Source organism: Theropithecus gelada, chromosome 7b (genome assembly GCF_003255815.1).
Source record: "Theropithecus gelada isolate Dixy chromosome 7b, Tgel_1.0, whole genome shotgun sequence".
Taxonomy (NCBI): Eukaryota; Metazoa; Chordata; class Mammalia; order Primates; family Cercopithecidae; genus Theropithecus; species Theropithecus gelada.
In genome coordinates, this window is record NC_037675.1 from 54199704 (window position 1) to 54219860 (window position 20157).

General features: G+C 39.9%; 1 protein-coding gene and 1 pseudogene across 5 annotated transcripts in view; one reads left to right on the forward strand and one right to left on the reverse strand.

Moving 5' to 3' along the window:
- Positions 1 to 20157, reverse strand: part of FERMT2 (fermitin family member 2) — a 96274-nt gene that overhangs the window by 45487 nt on the left and 30630 nt on the right. For all 4 annotated transcript variants that reach the window (XM_025392207.1, XM_025392210.1, XM_025392208.1 and 1 more), the window contains exon 3: positions 18921 to 19154. In XM_025392207.1, coding sequence (XP_025247992.1) covers positions 18921 to 19154 — 234 coding nt within the window. The remainder of the gene's footprint in view (positions 1 to 18920; positions 19155 to 20157) is intronic.
- LOC112628889 lies at positions 2284 to 2990 on the forward strand (annotated as a pseudogene). The gene has a single exon (XR_003120495.1). The product of XR_003120495.1 is annotated as a 60S ribosomal protein L9 pseudogene (transcript).

Sequence of the window (20157 nt, forward strand, 5' to 3'; positions counted from 1 at the left end):
CTATAAGGCAATGATAATGCCCCAGGCGGGCGTGGCTCCTGCCTGTAATCTCAGCACTTTGGGAGGCTGAGGTGGGCAGATCATGAGGTCAGGAGATGGAGACAATCCTGGCTAACATGGTGAAACCCCGTTTCTACTAAAGATACAAAAAAAAAAAAAAAATTTAGCTGGGTGTGGTGCCGGGCGCCTGTAGTCCCAGCTACTCAGGAGGCTGAGGCAGGAGAACGGCATGAACCCGGGAGGCGGAGCTTGCAGTGAGCCGAGATTGCGCCACTGCACTCCAGCCTGGGTGACAGAGCGAGACTCCGTCTGAAAAAAAAGTGCCCCAGCATTAAACATATGAACAGACAGCCAATGATTACTAGACACTTGAGAAAGGCTTCTGCGGTGGGCAGAATACTAAAGGTTTAAGATCCCTACCCATGGTTACACAAGCACCAATCTAGGTACTGCTGTGAGGAGTTTTTGCAAATGAATTAAGATTACTTATCAACTCATTTTAGGCAGATTATCCTGGGTTATCTGGGTGAACCCAATGTAATGACATGAGGCCTCAGGAACAGAAGAGGCAGGCAGAAGAGAGCTGAGACAGGAGTGGTCAGATAAATTCGGAGAGAAGACCTTGACTTGCTGTTACTGGCTTTGAAGATAGAGGAAGGGGGCCACAAGCAATGTGGAGAGCCTTTAGGAGTTGAGAATGACCCCTGGCAGACAAGCCAGAGGGAACCTTAGTCTTACAATCACACAGAACCAAATTCTACCACGCAAAATTCATTATCAGAGCCTCCAGGAAGGAATGCAGCCTTGCTGACACCTTAACTTCAGCCACTCAAGAGTCTACAGAGGACATGAGTGAGCCACTGTGTATACATATACCTTTAACCTACAGCGACTGTGAGATAAATTCGTGCTGTTTCGGGCTGCTAAACTTATGGTAATTTGTTATGGCAGCAATGCAACACTAACAAACCTTCCAACAGGAAAGACAAGAGACCAAACAAAAAGAAAAATAACTTATGAGAAACAGACACGACGCAGACTACAGAGAACAAAACACAACATGCTTAATGAAGAGGCTGAGAAAAAGACAATGACATCTAGAAGAGATAAACAGGATAATATAAAAAACAATGAGAGGTGGTGTTCACACCTGTAATCCCAGCACTTTGGGAGGCCGAGGTGGGTGGATCACCTGAGGTCAGGAGTTCAAGACCAGCCTGGCCAACCTGGTGAAACCCTGTCTCTACTAAAAATACAAAAAATTAGCTGAGCGTGGTGGAGTGCGCCTGTAGTCCCAGTTATTCAGGAGGCTGAGGCAGGAGAATTGCTTGAACCCAGGAGGCGGAGGTTGCAGTGAACCCAGATCGCACCACTGCACTCCAGCCTGGGCAACAACAGCAAAACTCTGTCTCAAAAAAAAAAAAAAAAAAAAAAGAGATTGAGAAAGAGACTTTAGATATTAACAATGGAGGGGGAAGGGTCCTTTCCATTTATTTTCACTATTCTGTTGAAGTACAACTTATATAAAGTCCACAAATCTTAAATATATTTAAGAATACCTGTGTAACAAACATCCAGATAGAAATACAAAACACTGAAAACTGGCCAGGCGCAGTGGCTCATGCTTGTAATCCCAGCACTTTAGGAGGCCGAGGCGGGTGGATTACCCAAAGTCAGGAGTTCAAGACCAGCCTAGGCAACATGGTGAAACCCTGTCTCTATTAAAAATACAAAAACTAGCCAGGCATGGTTGTGAGTGCCTGTAATCCCAGCTACTTGGGAGGCTGAGGCAGGAGAATCACTTGAACCCGGGAGATGGAGGTTGCAGTGAGCTGAGGTCACACCACTGTACTCTAGCCTGGGTGGCAGAGTAAGACTCTGTCTCAAAACAACAACAACAACAACAACAACAAACAACAAAAAAAACAAAAAACAAAAACCCAAAACACTGAAAATTAAAATGTGATAGTCACCAAAAAAAAAAAAAAAGGTCAAGCAAGTGGATCCATCCAACAACAATGTCTGACTAACAGTAACAGAGAGAACAGAGAAAACAAAGAGGAGGAAATTATCAAGGAAATAATATTATGAAACAACTCCCCATAAATACAAGCAATATCCCCTAGTCAGAAGTCTCCAGCACAATGAATGAAAATAAAACCCTAACCAGGCAGGGCATGTTGTTTCAAAATTTCAAAATGGCAGGGAAAAGAACAGATCCCAAAAGTTTCCAGTGAGAAAAGGCAGTCTACAAAAAAGATTAAAAATAAAACTCAAGCTTTTTTTGCTGCGTCTACTGCAAGAATGAAGACCATTCTCAGCAATCAGACTGTCGACATTACAGAAAATGTTGACATTACTCTGAAGGGACGCACAGTTATCGTGAAGGGCCCCAGAGGAACCCTGGGGAGGGACTTCAATCACATCAATGTAGAACTCAAGTCTTCTTGGAAAGAAAAAAAAAAAAAAAAGAGGCTTCGGGTTGACAAATGGTGAGGTAACAGAAAGGAACTGGCTACCGTTCGGACTATTTGTAGTCAGGTACAGAACATGATCAAGGGTGTTACACTGGGCTTCTGTTACAAGGTGAGGTCTGTGTATGCTCACTTCCCCATCAACGTCGTTATCCAGGAGAATGGGTCTCTTGTTGAAATCCGAAATTTCTTGGGTGAAAAATACATCCGCAGGGTTTGGATGAGACCAGGTATTGCTTGTTCGGTATCTCAAGCCCAGAAAGATGAATTAATCTTTGAAGGAAATGACATTAAGCTTGTTTCAAATTCAGCGGCTTTGATTCAGCAAGTCACAACAGTTAAAAACAAGGATATCAGGAAATTTTTGGATGGTATCTATGTCTCTGAAAAAGGAACTGTTCAGTAGGCTGATGAATAAGATCTAAGAGTTATCCAGCTACAGAAAGAAGATATCAGATGACTCCTAAGACCTACTTGTGATATTTAAATGATGCAATAAAAGACCTGTTGATTTGGAAAAAATAAAAAATAAAACAAACAAACAAACTCAAGAACATTATTAGGAGGCCAGGCATGGTGGTCATGCCTGTAATCTCAGCACTTTGGGAGATGAAGGTGGGAGGGCTGCTTGAGGTCAGGAGCTCAAGACAAGTCTAGGCAACATAGTGATACCCCGTCTTTACAAAAAATTAAAAGATTAGGCAGGCATGGTGGTACACGCCTGTAGTCCCAGCTACTTGAGAAGCTGAAGCAGGAAGATTGCTTGAGCCCAGGAGTTAGAGATTAGAGTAAGCTGTGATTGTGCCACTGCAGTCCAGCCTGGGCAACAGAGCAAGACCATGTCTCTTAAGGGAAAAAAAAAAAAAAAGAAAAAAAAAAAGAAAACTATCAGGACTATTAATAGCAACATTGGAAGCCAAAACATAATTTAACAATGACTTCCAAATTCTGAGGGAAAAGTAATTTTTGATCCAACAATTCTATTAAAGGGCAGAATAAAGACAAACACAGTATCTCAAAAATTTACATCCCATTCACCTTTTTCTTACTATCCTGATGGAGAATTCCACCAACATGAGAGAGCAAATTAACACTGAGGAAAACTCAAAAGATAAAATACAAGAGAGAAGAGAAGATAATGCTGAAGGTAAGTCCTAGGGCTGTGACTTTCCACCTTGGCCAAGAAAATATCCACCCCAGAGTGCAAGAGGATGTCTAGGAAGAAAAAAAGAAAAGTGGGGAGATTGACTATAATCTGAAAATGTATTTGATCATGTTGAAAATTAAGGAGAATAACAGGAAGTAAACAAATCAGCAACCTATACATGTTGCAAAAGCAGCAAATAGTAAAAAGACATAGGACACTTTGGGAAGCAAAGATGGAAAAACTGCTTGAGACCCCAGGAGTTAGAAACCAGCCTGGCGCCTGAAATCCCAGCACTTTGGGAGGCCGAGGTGGGTGGATCACCTGCAGTCAGGAGTCTGAGACCAGCCTGGCCAACATAGTGAAACCCCATCTCTACTAAAAATACAAAAACTAAGCTGGGCACAGTGGCTCATGCCTGTAATCTCAGCACTTTGGGAGGCCAAGGTGGGCAGATCACCTAAGGTCAGGAGTTCAAGACCAGCCTGGCCAACGTGGTGAAACCCCACATCCACTAAAAATAAAAACATTAGCTGGGCATGGTGGCACGCACCTATAACCCCAGCTACTAAAGAGGCTGAGACAGGAGAATTGCTTGAACCTGGGAGGTGGAGGTTGCAGTGAGCCAAGATCGCGCCATCACACTCCAGCCTGGGTGACAGATAAAGACTCTGTCAAAGGAAAAAAAACACACAAAAAAACAAAAATTAGCCAGGCGTGGTGGCATGTGCCTGTAATCCCAGCTACTCGGCAGGCTGAGGAATAAGAATCTCTTGAACCCAGGAGGTGGAGGTTGCAGTGAGCCGAGACTGCACCACTGCACTCTAGCCTAGGTGACAGAGCAGGACTCTTCCCAAAAAAAAAAAAAAAAGAAAAGAAAAGAAAAGAAAAGAAAAGAAAAGAAAAGAAACCAGCCTGGGAAATATGGTGAGACCCCATCTCTAAAAGGAGGGAAAAAAAAAAAGGCATACGAGATAGGAAAGGTAAAAATACACATTTTGGCTCGGAAAGTAAGAATGTCTGCTTTGTTAATGTCAACAATGACAGTGATTCAGCCAAAAATTATAACAGTTATAATAAAGAAGAAAGGGTTGAAGCCAGGTGAGGTGGCTCATGCCTGCAATCCCCAGCACTTTGGGAGGCCAGGGCAGGTGGATCACTTGAGATCAGGTGTTCAAGATCAGCCTGACCAACATGGTGAAACCTCGCCGCTACTAAAAATACAAAATTAGCTGGGTGTAGTGGAGTGCGCTTGTAATCCCAGCTACTCAGGAGGTTGAGGCAGGAGAATCGCTTGAACCAGGAAGGTGGAAGTTTCAGTGAGCCGAGATTGCGCTACTGCACTCCAGCCTGGGGGACAGAGCGAGACTTAATCTCAAAAAAAAAAAAAAAAAGGGGATTGAGTAGAAAAACATCAACAGATATCTAAAATTGATAAGAAGTAACAGTATAAGCACATATTTAGAATTATGAAAATAAAAGCCAGAAACAGTAAAATAGTAGAAAGTGGTAGGGAATGCAACCAGGCACTGGGGAGAAATCAGGCAGGAAAGTAGTTTCATGGTACAAGCCTTTTTTACTTTAATTCTGCATTTATTGCTTTGATTAAAAAATAATTTTAAAAAATCTTTCTGCTTACTGAATAAAGAATGCATTGGAAAGAACAAGAATGGATAAACGAGACTGCTTAGGAGGCTCCTGGAGCAGGAAGAGGTGGTGGCTGGAATACCGGAGGAGTGGAGGGTGGAGATGGAGAGAAGTGGAAAGACTGAAGACATACCCTCGAGGCAAAACAAACATTTGGAGGTGATAATGAGATGTGTAGGTGAGGAAGAGGGCAATGCTAAGGATGACTCCCATGTGTCTGGTATGTGTACCTGGGATGGAGAAGCCTTTTACTACTATGGTGATTGCTTGGGGGAAGGCGGACAAGAGGGAGGAGGGAGCACAGAGATTTGGAAAGGAATACCATGAGTTCAGCCTTGAGTGTGTTTCAGTTTAAAATTTTGGTTAAAGAAATGGTTTTGTTATTATACGTAATGCTTCAATGAGCATATGATGGCTTTCTAAGAAAGATGCAAGGCTAGAAGAATATCTAGGAAGAATTAAGAATGGAGGATTTCAAGTAAGTTGGGGTAACAGGAACTTGATTTACTCTCCTGTTTTATTTAAACAATAAGAAATAAAGGAAAAGAAAAACACTTTCAGACATTAGGCAACAAGATATACAAAAGAAAGACTAAAAGGATGAACTGAGTGCACCAGCTTACTGCCTATGGGCAGGGGAGGGGCGCATGGGCCCTGGTCTTGCAGAGTTGAGATCTGGAATGGCATTCAGGTATGACAAGGTGGCTAGAACGTGTGGGGCAGGGGACAGGAGAGAAGGGAGCTCCACGGAGAATGCTCTGGAGGTCTGCAGAGGTGTTTCCTGGAGTCCAGCTGAATCCTATTTGTGCATTTGTTAAGAGGAAGCTACCAGAGACTGCAGAAAGAACCAAGGCTAAAAGAGTTAATGTTCCCATCAAGGAGAGCAGAAAGACCTCTACACAGAGTACTGAGAACCACCCTCAGAAGACTATGATCTCAGTAATGAGGCTAAATTAGTCCTAAGGCTAATGTTGCCTCTGGTCTACCCTAATAAAGCTTCAAAGCAAAAGAATCCAACTAATTCCAAGTAATTTGGTGACCAGAAAAAAAAGTCAAGACTACTCAATACAAAAAAATCCAGCCACTATGACGCATAATGACACACAGCCAGGAGTAAAGAGTGGGGGCGGGGAAGCACAAATAACTCAGATGATAGATAAAAAATACTGAAATAGCTATATAAAGATATTCCATGTTTAAGAAACTAGAAGAAAACAAACATAATAAAGAAAAAAATGAAAAATCTATATAAAAATGAAGCCAAAATCAAACTTCTAGTGATGAAAAATACATCTCAAATGAAAAAGGCACTGGATGGGATTAACAGCAGATTAGCAGCAGAAAGATCAATAGACTCGAAGATATGAATAAACCTTAAAAACATGATTTCAGGACACATCATAATCAAATTGCTGATAACCAGGGTAAAGATAAAATCTTTCAAGGCAGACACAAAACATAGAGGAACAATAATAGACTTCTCTGAAATTATGCAAACCAGAAGACAACTGAGGGACATCAATTACTGGGGGGTGAGGGGAAGTTTAGAATTCTTCTCCCAGCTGCAGTATCTTTCAAAAATGAAGGCAAAATCGAAACTTTTTTTTTTTTTTTTTGAGACAGGGTCTAACTCGGTTGCCCAATTTGGGGTGCAGTGACACAATCTCAACTCACTACAACATTTGCCTTCCAGGCTCAAGCGACCCTCCCTGCTTAACCTCCCGAGCAGCTGGAACTACAGGTGCATGCCACCATGCCCAGCTAATTTCTTGGTATTTTTTGGAGATGGGGTTTCGCCATGTTGCCCAGGCTGGTCTCGAACTGCTGGGCTCAAGTGATCTTTGGCCTCCCAAAGTGCTGGGACTACATGTAGGCATGAGCCACTGTGCCTGGACCAAATCAAAACTTTTATAAACAAAAGGTCAAAACTTCATCACCAGTAGACTTGCACTATAAAAAGAGAGGCATATGAAGTTCTTCAGGTAGAAGAAAAAGGAGACCACATGGAAAGGATACTTATAAAGAGCATTGAAAAACGGGAAGTATGTGGTATGAAAGACCATTTTGCTCATTTTTAAATACTTTACTGCTTTAGGGGAAAATAACATTGTAGGGTTTAGCATATATAGGAGTAAAATACATGACACAAAAAGGACACGAAGGAAGAAATGAAACTAAACGGCTGTAAGGTTATTATACTATGTGTGAAGTAGTATATTATTTGAAGGTAGACTGTGAATAAGTTAAAGTCATATACTGTAAACCCTAGAACAACCACTAAAATGGCAAAATGAAGGTCGTAATAGCTAGTAATTCACAAGTGGAGATCAATGTAATCAAAACACCTCCCCCCCCCAAAAAACCCCACCAAAAACCCCTTAATCTACCAGAAAGGAAGGAAACAGAAAAGAAATGGGACAACAGAGATCACAAATTGGTCTTCACTAACATGAAAACTTTTGCTCTTAGAAAACACTGTTAATGAAATGGTAAGCCACAGATTGTGAGAAAGTATTTGCAAAACATATCCAAAAAATTTCCATATCTGGGATATGCAAAGAATGCTTACAACACAATCAGATGGCAGCCTAATTTAAAAGACAGGCAGGCAAAGGATTCAAACAGACACCTCACCATTATATGGGTGGCAACTAAGCACATGAATAGATGCTCAACAACATTAGTCACTAGGGTAATGTGAATTAAAGCCACAAGGAGACAGGCTCTGACACCTGCTAGAATACCCCAAACTGAAAAATGTTTCAAGGAACAGAGCAACTGAAACTCTCAAGTACTGCCAGGCAGAATGCAAAATAGTACAGTCACTTTGGAAAAGAATTTGGCTATTTATTACAAGGTGAAACATCCACTTATCATATGACCCAGAAACCTACTCATAGCTTTTACTGCTCTTGAGTAAATACCTATGTTCACAAAGACCTGTAAGTGAATGGTCACAGAAGCTTTTTAAAAAATTAAAAGCCCCAGCCCTTCCACTGGTGAATGGATAAACAAATTATGGTATATCCATACAACAAAGTACTATTCAGTAACAAAATGGCGTTGATAACACACAGTAATATGGATGAAGGTCAGAAGCATTATGCTGAGTAGAAAAAGCCATACAGAAAAGACCAAATACTGTAGGATTCCATTTATATGACATTTTAGAAAAGGCAAGACTATAGTGGTAGAAGGCAGATAAGTGGTTGGCAGAGGTCAGAAGGGTAAAGAGGATTGCCAGCAGAGGGGCATGAGGGGACTATCCTATATCTTGCTGGTGGTCCATTAGTCAAAATGCACTGAATTTTGCCATTACGATTATTTTACCTTAAATTATACCTTAACAAAACTGATCAAAAGGATAAATAAAATTAAAGGACACAGCTTATAAGATGTTCCTTGGGTCCTCTCCTTAATAAAAATTTCATTTTTTATTTCTTTAAACTCCTGGCTCTATTGCTCAGTTCGACTGACTATATACTAAAAAGGGCATTTGGCAGGTCTGCTGATCGGCTAACTGACTTGCCATTTCTCAGCCCTCTTGCTTGCGGTTAGTATAAGGAAACTGGAAAAGTTAAGTGATATTCATGTTTTCCCAGTCTCCCTTGCAGCTAAGGGCAGTCATATGACCTAAGGTGGGCCAGTAGCACGTGAGGGGGGCTTCTGGGATGTTTTGCTTTGCTGTTAGGACACAGGTGTGGAAGAGAGAGAGGTGGATACTCCACCTCCTGAATGTAGCTATAGGTTGAGCACCCCTAACCTGACTAAAATGCTCCAATGAGCATTTCCGTTGAATGTCACACTGGCAGTCATAAAGTTTCGAATTTTGGAGCATTTCAAATTTCAGATGAGGGCTACTCAATCCATGTATGCCTGGAGCTCTAGGAAGCATCTTACAATCATGAGGCCAACCTGACATGCTGAGGGGTGAGGAACTGAGGGATGGAAAGAGTTTGTCCTTGAAGACACAATTGAACGATGAATCCAGTTCCAGCAACCACTTCATTTTCTCAAGTAACTTCTTCTGTGAAAAAGAAGGCTCTTAATAGTTTAACGCACTGTTAAATCTAGATTTCTGGCCGGGCATGATGGCTAATGCCTGTAATCCCAGCACTTTGGGAGACTGAGGCAGATGGATCACTTGAGGTCAGGAGTCCAGGACCAGCCTGGCCAACATGGCGAAATTCCACCTCTGCTAAAAATACAAAAATTAGCCGGGTGTGGTGGTGGGCACCTGTAATCCCAGCTACTCAGGAGGCTGTGGCAGAACTGCTTGAACCTGGGAGGTGGAGGCTACAGTACAAAAAAGCAGCTTAAGTGACTCGTTCCATCTTTATTTAAAAATCCCCTCATGCCTGTAATCCCAGCACTTTGGGAGGCCAAGGTGGGCAGATCGTGAGGGCAAGGGATCGAGACCATCCTGGCAAACACGGTGAAACCCTGTCTCTACTAAAAATACAAAAATTAGCTGGGTGTGGTGGCGCATGCCTGTAGTCCTAGCTACCTGGGAGGCTGAGGCAGGAGAACCGCTTAAGCCCAGGAGGCAGTGATTGCAGTGAGCCGAGATTGCACTACTGTACTCCAGCCTGGCAACACAGAAAGACTCCATCTCAAAAAAAAATAAAGGGCCAGGTGCGGGGGCTCACGCCTGTAATCCCAACACTTTGCGAGGCTGAGGCGGGCGGATCACGAGGTCAGGAGATTGAGACCATCCTGGCTAACACAGTGAAACCCCGTCTCTATTAAAGATACAAAAAATTAGCCGGGCATGGTGGTGGGAGTCTGCAGTCCCAGCTACTTGGGAGGCTGAGGCAGTAGAATGGTGTGAACTCGGGAGGCAGAGCTTGCAGTGAGCCGAGATTGCGCCACTGCACTCCAGCCTGGGTGACAGAGCAAGACTCTGTCTAAAAAAAACCACCACCAACAAAAATCCAATCTTTATTGTTACCACTAAGACAAACCTTTTGTACAGAGTTCTTACGTACAGCTTATTTACCTAAACCACTTTAATAATTACAAAAAATTTTAAAGCCCATTTGAGCTTCAGTCAGTCTGAATTCTATTCCACTAGCATTTTGTGCTTCTCTATCCCTATCAGATAGATTCTTCTTCACAAGGCTAGAACAGAAAGAGAAAAAATAGGAAAGAATTAGCATGTATCTAATGCAGAAAGACCCAAATGACATGCCCTATTGATAATATAGAATGGTCACAAGCTCTAAACACAAAATATGTTCTTTTATAGTAGTTCTCTGTCGATTGTCAGATTTTGGGAGAAAAAGTTTCATTTCCTCTCAATAAGGCTCTTCATTTGTGAAGCCTGCGTGCCAGAATACATGACATTAAAAAAAAGACTTTCTTTGCCAACAGTCTTTCTGTCCAAAAGAAAAGGAAAATGCAACAAAAACTTCATTTAATTATTACACAGAAGCACTGATCTGAAAGTACGTTTTTGGAAGAAAAAAATTATTATACAGAAGCATTTTCTCAAGAGTTAAATTATAAAAGATAATTTTTACCAAATTAAAAGCTTGGAAATGTCAGTGTTCAGCAAAAGTAGGTATTTCCCTTTAAATGGTGTTCTGCTGGTCTTGCATCACTGTCCTTTTTCAGTGGTTGGCACACCTTTCACATTTACTTGGTGATCTTAGGTAACAATGTATTTTGGTAGCAATGGAAATGTCCTCATCTTTCTTAGTTTTAATTCTACTGCTCATACAGTAAGTAAGCAAAAGTCACAAAAGTAGACACAAGGGAGTTAAATTAAGTCACAATGACCACTACTTAGTGACTTCATTTTAATTTGGGGGAAATATTTAATAACGGGTTGAAAATTAAGTAATCTAAAATAATTAATAGAAAGAAACCCTAATTATTCCTGGGAAGAGGTATACACTGTCACTTCAGTGTTTCCGTTTCAGTGGTGAAAAAAAAAATAAACCGCTAGAGTAATGTTTCCCATAATGTAATTCGGGAGTTGGCAAACTTTTTCCATAAAGATAGTAAATATTTTAGGGTATGCAGCTCTACTCAACACTGCTGCTGTAATGCAAAAGCAACCACAGACAATACCTAAGCCAATGAATGTAGTTGTATTCCAACACAACTTTATTTATGAACACGGGAATTTGAATTTTTATAATTCTCACAGCATAAAAAATATTATTTTAATTTTTCTTAACCATTAAAAAAATGTAAAAGCCTAATGATAATTAGTTCCTGAGCTACACAAAAGCAGGCTGCAGGCCAGAGTTTGCCAACACAATTTAATCACTTGGCAAATCAACTACCCTTCCCTCTTTCCTAACACACATAGGAAAATTTTATAGACTTCCAAGGAATATTTTATAGCAATAACAGTGTTAAATTATGTATTAAATATGCATTTATTAAATATATATTACATTATTATCTAAGGCCAATTAGCTGTTTTCTTATTTATTTCTGTAGCCAAACCTCAACTGTATAACTATTTGACTGGATCCTTACGCCCTAGTTTTTCTCCCGGTTTCCTCCAAATGGGGACCCCATCTTAGGAACCCTGCTCTGTGATACTGACCCCAACCCTACCCCCAATTCTTCATGATGTTAAGCAGACTGCAGCATAGAGCCTGCTATCAGATAACCCTCTTCCCTGTCGTGCTGCCAGCATGTGAAGACATCTATATATTCACACATGTCAAGTACTTGGACTCTCACCGAACACTGTGATCATCTAAATTTTATGTATCTCCTAGATTTCTGAAATCTGTGTCCTTGGTATCTGCTCTTTCATGTAAACATGACTAGTCTGTAAAGCACAATCCCTTTTGTTTTGGACAATTTCATAATCAAGTGCCTTAGTTCTTGGAGTATTCTCTAATATATCCACAAATAAAATTACCACTCATTAAGACCCTCTCTTTTCTGCAGAAAAGACTTTAGTCTTATAACTTATCAAAATCTTATGTAAATTTCTACCCATTAATACTGATAGTGCACAGACCCTTAACAGCTTGTTAAGACTGTTCAGAGGAAATATAATGTAACTACCCAATGGAGCAGAAATTCCCTGAACATCCTGTAACAGATCACTACTTTTTTTTTGAGACAGAGTCTTACTTTGTTGCCCAGGCTGGAGAGCAGTGGTGTGATCTTGGCTCACTGCGACCTCCACCTCCCGGGTTCAAGTGATTCTCTTGCCTCGGCCTCTCAAGTAGCTGGGACCACACGTGCCACCACGCCCGGCTACTTTTTGTATTTTTAGTAGAGACGGGGTTTCACCATGTTGGCCAAGCTGGTCTTGAACTCCTGGCCTCAAGTGATCTGCTCTCCTCGGCCCAAAGTGCTGGGATTATAGGTGTGAGCCACCATGCCAGGTCATAGATCCTTACTTTCCATTCGATCCCAGTGATAGGATTAACTGATCCTTATTTCTTTATTCCATCATTTTTTCCTCTTATTCATTCAATTAATGTTCTCTAAGGCCATGCCCTATGCTGAGAATACAAAGATGGAAAGGCATGTTTCTGACTTTAGAAGTTTACATTCTAGAGAAAAACAAAAACATAAAAAGCTAAAAGTGGTTTTGATCCTTGAATGAAAAATAGCTTTCTTGTTTATACAAATATTACATATTAAATTGTTAAAAACAGCAACAACAAGAAAACAACTGGGGATAAAAAGCACATACTTGATATATCACCCTGAGATAACCTCTGTCAACATTCTAGTGAAATACTTCCAAGTATATCTCTAGGTGAATATTTAAACATAAATGGGATAAAGTAGATATGCTTACTATATAGTATCTTTTTGTAATCTAAATTTAAAACATTGCAAACGCAAAATTCTAACACTATGAGATCCCCCAGGAGTAAATGGGCCAATATACTCAATGCATGGATGAGTGCTCTCACTGGATATGGCTTCTCTGTCCTTAGAAGCTGGATGTTGCGGCCATGTATGCCACTAGAATGAAGTATTTGCCATCCTGGCTTGAGTCACGAGTTCCTGACTCAAAGTTCTAGGAGACATTTCTGATGTGCATGTAACCTAGACCTGACCAACTGCCTGCACTCTATCTATGAGGAGGGTTGGGAAACAACTATCTGGACTTCATGGTTTCTCTAGGAGGGAGGTGGGCTTTGTCTCACACAACTCATAAGGTATGACATTTCCAAAACACAGAACCAGAAGTTCAGATGCCATGCAGCCAAAAACAGTAGTAGTAGTAGTAGGAGGAGGAGGAGTAATAATAATGGAAGACCAACCACCCACTACAGATATATTTAGGAAGGTGGAGCAATATTAGTGTAACAACCTGAAAATCTTCTCAACATCTAACTTCATTCTATACAGCAGAGAGTGGAATGAAGAATGAACGCATAAAACATTTTATAGGAAAAAATCTATGAGATTTGATGACAGCATGAGGCCAGTGAAGATAGGCATAATGAAGTAAGGTATAAGGAGCTCTAGATTCTTGTCACAGAGAGTGACAAGAACCACTTAGGTGACAAGAACCACTTAGGTGGGTTCTTGTCACCCTCTGTGTGATCTTGGTCAAGTCACTCCCTAAGCTCCATTTGGTTACATGCATTCTTGAGTTAAAGGCACTAACAATTAAAACAAAAAACAGGCTAGGTGTGGTGGGGCTCCTGCCTGTAATCCTACCGCTTTGGGAGGCAGAGGCAGGTGGGCTGCTTGAGCACAGAAGTTAAAGACCAGCCTGGGTAACATAGCAAGACCCTGTCTCTACAAAAAAATATGAAAATTAGCCAGGCATGGTGGTGCATGCCTGTGGTCCCAGCAACTTGGGAGGCTGAGGCAGGAGGACTGCTTGAGCCCAGGAGGTCAAGGATGCAATGAGCTGTGTTCACACCACTGCACTCCAGCCTGGGTGACAGAGCAAGACACTATCTCAAAAAGCAAAAAACAAAACAAAACAAAACAAAACAGGAAAAGATCTCCCCCCCAAACAACAACCAATATTAAACTCAATGTCAAATGTTAAAAGCATTTCCATTTAAGTCAGGAACAACACAACAATAGTCATCATTACTGCTATTATGCAATACTGTGCTAGAGGTTTAATCGAATACCATAAGATAAATAAGATGTATAAAAATGGGAAAGGAAGAGAGAAAAGTTATTATTTAGAAGAGATATGATTGTTTACATAGAAAATTCAAGAGAAGGCCAGGCGTGGTGGCTCATGCCTGCAACCCCAGCACTTTGGGAGGCCAAGGCAGGCGGATTCCCCGTGGTCAAAAGTTCCAGACCAGCCTGGCCAACACGGCAAAACCCCGTCTCTACTAAAAATACAAAAATTAGCCAAGTATGGTAGTGCGCAACTGTAGTCCCAGCTACTTGGGAGGCTGAGGCAGAAGAACTAGTAGAACCCAGGAGCTGGAGGTTGCAGTGAGCCGAGATATTACCATTGCACTCCAGACTGGGTGATGGAGGGAGACTCTGTCTCAAAATAAATAAATAAATAACAAAAAATAAATAAAAAGTAAAAAATAAGCAAATCCAAGGGAATCAATAAATTATCAGAATTTATCAGAGTTCAGCAAGGTATCAGATATTAGATTATAAGAAAAAAATATACAGCATTCCTAATAGCAGTATCCAATTAGAAAAAGTATAAAGCCCCTAGAAGAAACCTTTTTTTAAAAAGTACAATATCTTTCCAGATAAAATGTTATTTAAGGACAAAAAACGTAACTTCAACAAAAGGAGGTTTTATTCATGAATGGAAAGACCTACATAAAATTAATGCATGCATTTCCAATCAATTACTATGGAATTTTCCCTGGAAATTAACAAACTATTTCAAATTTCATATAGAAACATATAATTCCAAAATCAACTCACGTAATTCTGAAAAACAGCAAAGAAGGGGTACTTGCCCTACCAGATACAGAGATTTATTATGAAGCTACAGAAATTCAAACAGTGTACTATCCATGTAAGGACATATAAATGGATCGATGGAAAAGAATAGAGCATACAAAAACAGATCCACACAACATGGAATTTTGGTTTATGACAGAGCTGACATTATGCTTATGTGGAGAAATAACAGACAATTCAATAAACAGTGTTGGCTAGCATTTTCTCCTAAAATACGCTATACTACATCTCTATTTCACAAAACACACAAAAGTAAATTCTAAGTAGATAAAAGTGGTAAACGTGAAAAACAAAACTCTAAGAGTACTAGCAGAAAATACAGACACCTGTAATTCAAAATAGGAACAGCTTTTTTAAATACCCCAAAAACACAAACCAGCGTTAACTTCTACATGACCAAAAAAGACAAAAATAAAAAGTAAATAAAATTAATCATGAACAAAGGTTTAAGATATTAAACAGACCAGGAGAAATTATTTGCAGCACATATTAGAATTTATAAAGAACTACAAATCAATGGTGAAAGATAAAAGAAGAATGGATGAACAGACACATGTCCACTTGAAAGCCTGCATACAGATGTTTACAGCAGCTTTATTCAAAACAAAGCAACCAAGATATCCTTCGGTAAGTGAGGGGATAAATAAGCTGTGACACATCCAAAAGATGGAATATTATTTAGCACTAAAAAGAAATGAGCTGGCCTGGCGTGGTGGTTCATGCTTGTAATCCCAGCACTTTGGGAGTTGGAGGTGGGTGGATCGCCTGCGGTCAGAAGTTCGAGACCAGCCTGGCCAACATGGTGAAATCCCATCTCTACTAAAAATACAAAAATTAGCCCAGCTTGCTGGCAGACGCCTATAATCCCAGCTACTTGGGAGGCTGAGGCAGAAGAACTGCTTGAAGACGGGAGGCAGAGGTTGCAGTGAGCCAAGATCGTGCCACTGCATTCCAGCCTGGGCAACAGAGCGAGATTCTGTCTCAAAAAAAGAAAAAAAGCAGCAGCAGCAGCAGCAGAAACAAAAAGAAATAAGCTATCAAGCCACAAAAAAACACGGAGGAAAGTTAAATGCCTATTACGAAGTGAAAGAAACCAATATGAAAAGGCTACATACTGTATGAGTCCAAGCATATGATATTCCGGAAAGGGCAAAATTAGGTAAAAGGATCAGTGGTGGCGATGAGGAGAGAGGGATGAATAGGCAGAGCACGGGAAGATTTTTTGGACAGTCAAACTATTCTGTATAATACTACAATAGTAGATACATATGAGTACGTATTTTTCCAAGCCCAAAGCATGTACAACACCAGAAGCGAACCCTAACATAAACTACTGTCACTGAGTGATAATGATACGTCAATGTAGGTGCACCAGTTATAATAAATGTACCATCTGGTACAGATTTTGAGAGTGGGGAAGGTTGTGCATGTGTGAGGATAGAGGGTATGTGGGAACTCTCTGTACTTTTGCTCAACTTTGCCGTGAACCTACAACTCCTGCAAAAACTAAAGTTTATTAATTTCTCAAAAATGGACAAATGACATAAACAATTAAAAAAAGGAACTTAGATGTCCAATAACGATTTAAAAACATACTTAGCTTTGTAAACTAAAACAAAATACTGTCTTTTTCTCTTGGAAACAAAAACAATAAAACAGACCATAATCAAGGGTTAGTGAGGATTTGAGGTAATGGGTTTTCATACATTGCTGGTTGGAATATAAACTGGTATAACCAACTGGAAGACAATTTGATAGTACTTTGAAATGAATTATGTATATATTTAAAACACAGCAATTTTACTTCTACTTCTAGGTGGATACTCGAGAGAAATTCTTGCACACACATACAAAACTGAGTAAGAAAATACCTACATGGTAATGGCAATAACACATACCATTTATGGATATATACACACAGAGATACGTGTCTGTGTGTGTGCGTCTGTGTATTTTACTAGATACACATTGAACTTATGATAGTAGTTGCTTTGTAAAGGGAAGTTAGGAGAATGAGACTCAAGAATTTTACCAGTATTACTTTGACTTCAAGTCCTATTTGTCATTTGGCAAAATGACAAAATATCAACAATCATTAATTCTTGATAACGGGAATCTGGTATTCTTTGTACTTTTCTCTATTTTAATAATAATAATAAACCTGTTTCACATATAAAAAATTTCAAAGGCATTAGATCAAAAAGGCAATGTGAATCTACCTGTATCTCCCCTCCTATATCCCAAATCCCCTGAAATGACAGCAAAAGATCTTTAAAAATTGTAGGAGAGGGAAGATGAACATTTGTAACGTTGCTAGGAGACAGGAAACTACATAAAAGGGTAAAAAAATGAGTGATTCTTGAAAGACAGAAAAAAAGTTGGTATTAGTTTAAGGGAAGCCACAGCCCAAACTAACACAACAAATGGGTGAGGATTCAGACTCCTCCAAGCTCCAAGCCTACAGGCATAAGCAGCAGTCAGGGCTCTGGGTTAAGAGGCAGGCAGTCCTGGCACCTCCATATTGTCCCCAGGCCAGTGTTTGAGACATTGTACAGGAGCAGCATTTGCCCACAGGCTCTAGCAGTGGGTGTGGGTGCTGACACCAGCAAGGAAGACTGGGTACGCTGGCGCTAGCCCAACTAAAATATTTTCAAATGTTTTCGGCAACATTTAAAACATTTGAAAATGTTACAGCATTTGCCCTAAGAGTGAAGCAACCTAACTGATCATTAACAGGGAAATGTGGTTATAAATTATACTTGATCTTAGCCAAAAAGGCCAAGAGGTGATTGGATGTAAATTAATAGTACGTCTATACTCTGAATTACAGCTTAAAAGAATGTATAACACATAGAAAAATCTCTAAGACATTACTGAGTTTAAAAAATACACATAAAATGCTCCTATTTATTAAAAAACAATCCGGTATGTATGGATAAATAAATGCATAGAAAATCACCAAACTGTCAAGAATGATTACTTAGGGGAAAGGGGAGCTTACTATGTATGTCTATATTCACTGATTCTTTTACAACAGAATATATTTATAAATTACTAGTATAATTTAAAAATTTAACATGAATAAAAAACTGTAGTTCTTTATTGGAATTAAAATACGAAGTCACTAAATGTATCTTTAACCAAGAACTTCTCAAATAGGAAAAAATACAATAGAGTTCTGCACTAGTGGTAGTGACAGCAGTTCACATTTTCTCAGATGGTTGAATACTTCCTGTCATATGACATAACTGGGTCAGCCAAAGTAACCCACATCTCATTTCAGAATGCATAAATAGAAATACTACAGGGATGTTCAAATTGTAGACTGGTGAAGGAAGACAACACTCATAGTCATTTCCTTAGGAGCTGTGTCAGGCCTTCAATGGAGGAAGTGACACAACTGCCTGAATCACTAAAATCAAATAGTGCCTTATGTGAAGGAAACATTGCAAAGTCATGTATGTTCCCCTGAAAACAGTGCCTGTTTCCTTACCCTCCCCACAAAAACAAAGTATTAAATAACAAATATCAGATATAATTCTAGTAAGGAAAGAATCTCTACTAGGTTCTTCCTGTTCCACCTTCACCCAGCATTTATCTTAATAGAAAAACTTGAATGAAGTAGAAATTTCACACACATACATGTATACATAGACAGTTCAGCCCTACACCCCATTCCTTGGGATAAGCTATGTCAGTCATTGGTCATATGTACGTCACATAATTCGTATTTTAAGAATTTATGTAATACTTACTAAAAGTCTTACAGATGTCAGAAACAGCTTTGAAGACTCTATCAGAGAAATTCACTTTCACCTTCACATACTTCATGTTGGGAAGCTGCAGGCGGAGCAGTTTGTGCTGAGGGGTGAACTGAAGCTTAGCATCTGCCTGAATACCATACTTATCTAAGGTCCAATGTGTCTTCAGAAGCCAAGTTCTCTTCTTTTCCCACCAGAGAGCATGGTCAGACCAATCTTTTTTTACATCTATAAAAAACAAACAATAAAGAAACAAATCACTTAAAAACCACCAAGGTTACTTTGAGAAATTAAAAGCAGAAAACTAGATAATTGGGTATTTAACAGAAATAATTAACTACTAAGTTACTGTTATGTGACAGGTACAAAAGAAACACTAACAGCTGAGAAAACATGCTCTGTCCTGAAAAGCCAGTACACAAGGTGGCTGAGGCAGAATATATAGGGCATCTAAGAATGTTCGAGTCAAGTACAAAATGGGACACATGGATGACGGAGAAAGTACTCTCTTGTTCTCAGAAAACAAACAGAACCCTGAGGGCTAGAATAGGAAGGATTAATAAAGACAAGGAGTTGGTGGGCTTGGAACTTGTCCTACAGGAATGGACAATACTATTCTGATGAGAAACTGAACAGACTGTGGTTTATGTAGTTGCAGAAGTATGTCAAGGTGAATAAGGGGTGGTGAAAAGATGGGGAACCAAAGTGAACAGAAACCAATATCCTAGGTGAAGAGGAGGAACAGGGAAAACACCCATGAGAAACACTATAACTTAAGAGAAAGCTCCAAAAATAAAAAAACTACATTCTGGCCACATACACTCTCCCAAATAGATCCCCGAAAATGGATCTAAAGTCACACTGTCCAACATTTTTCTCTGAGCACGTTCTGGTACAAGTATAACAGGAAACATTAATATCTGCTCAACTATTTAACAGCCTTATGCAACTAAATGAAACCAAATAAAGAAAAGAATGTAATTTACACAAGATTTAGTTACCCCCAGATAAGGCAGGTCATAACAATAAGCTTGTAGCAGTAAAATCCAACTTCAGCTAGTTATTTATTTACTTCTGACTAGGATAGGAAGTTGGTTTTTAAAGCCGCAATCAAAGTAAAGGCTTTTGGGATCAACTGTATGTTAAACTTACTAAGTGCCAACAAAAGGGAAAGTGATGTTTCAGAAAACAAAACAAAACACACACAAAAAGAACAGGCCCAGCATGGTGG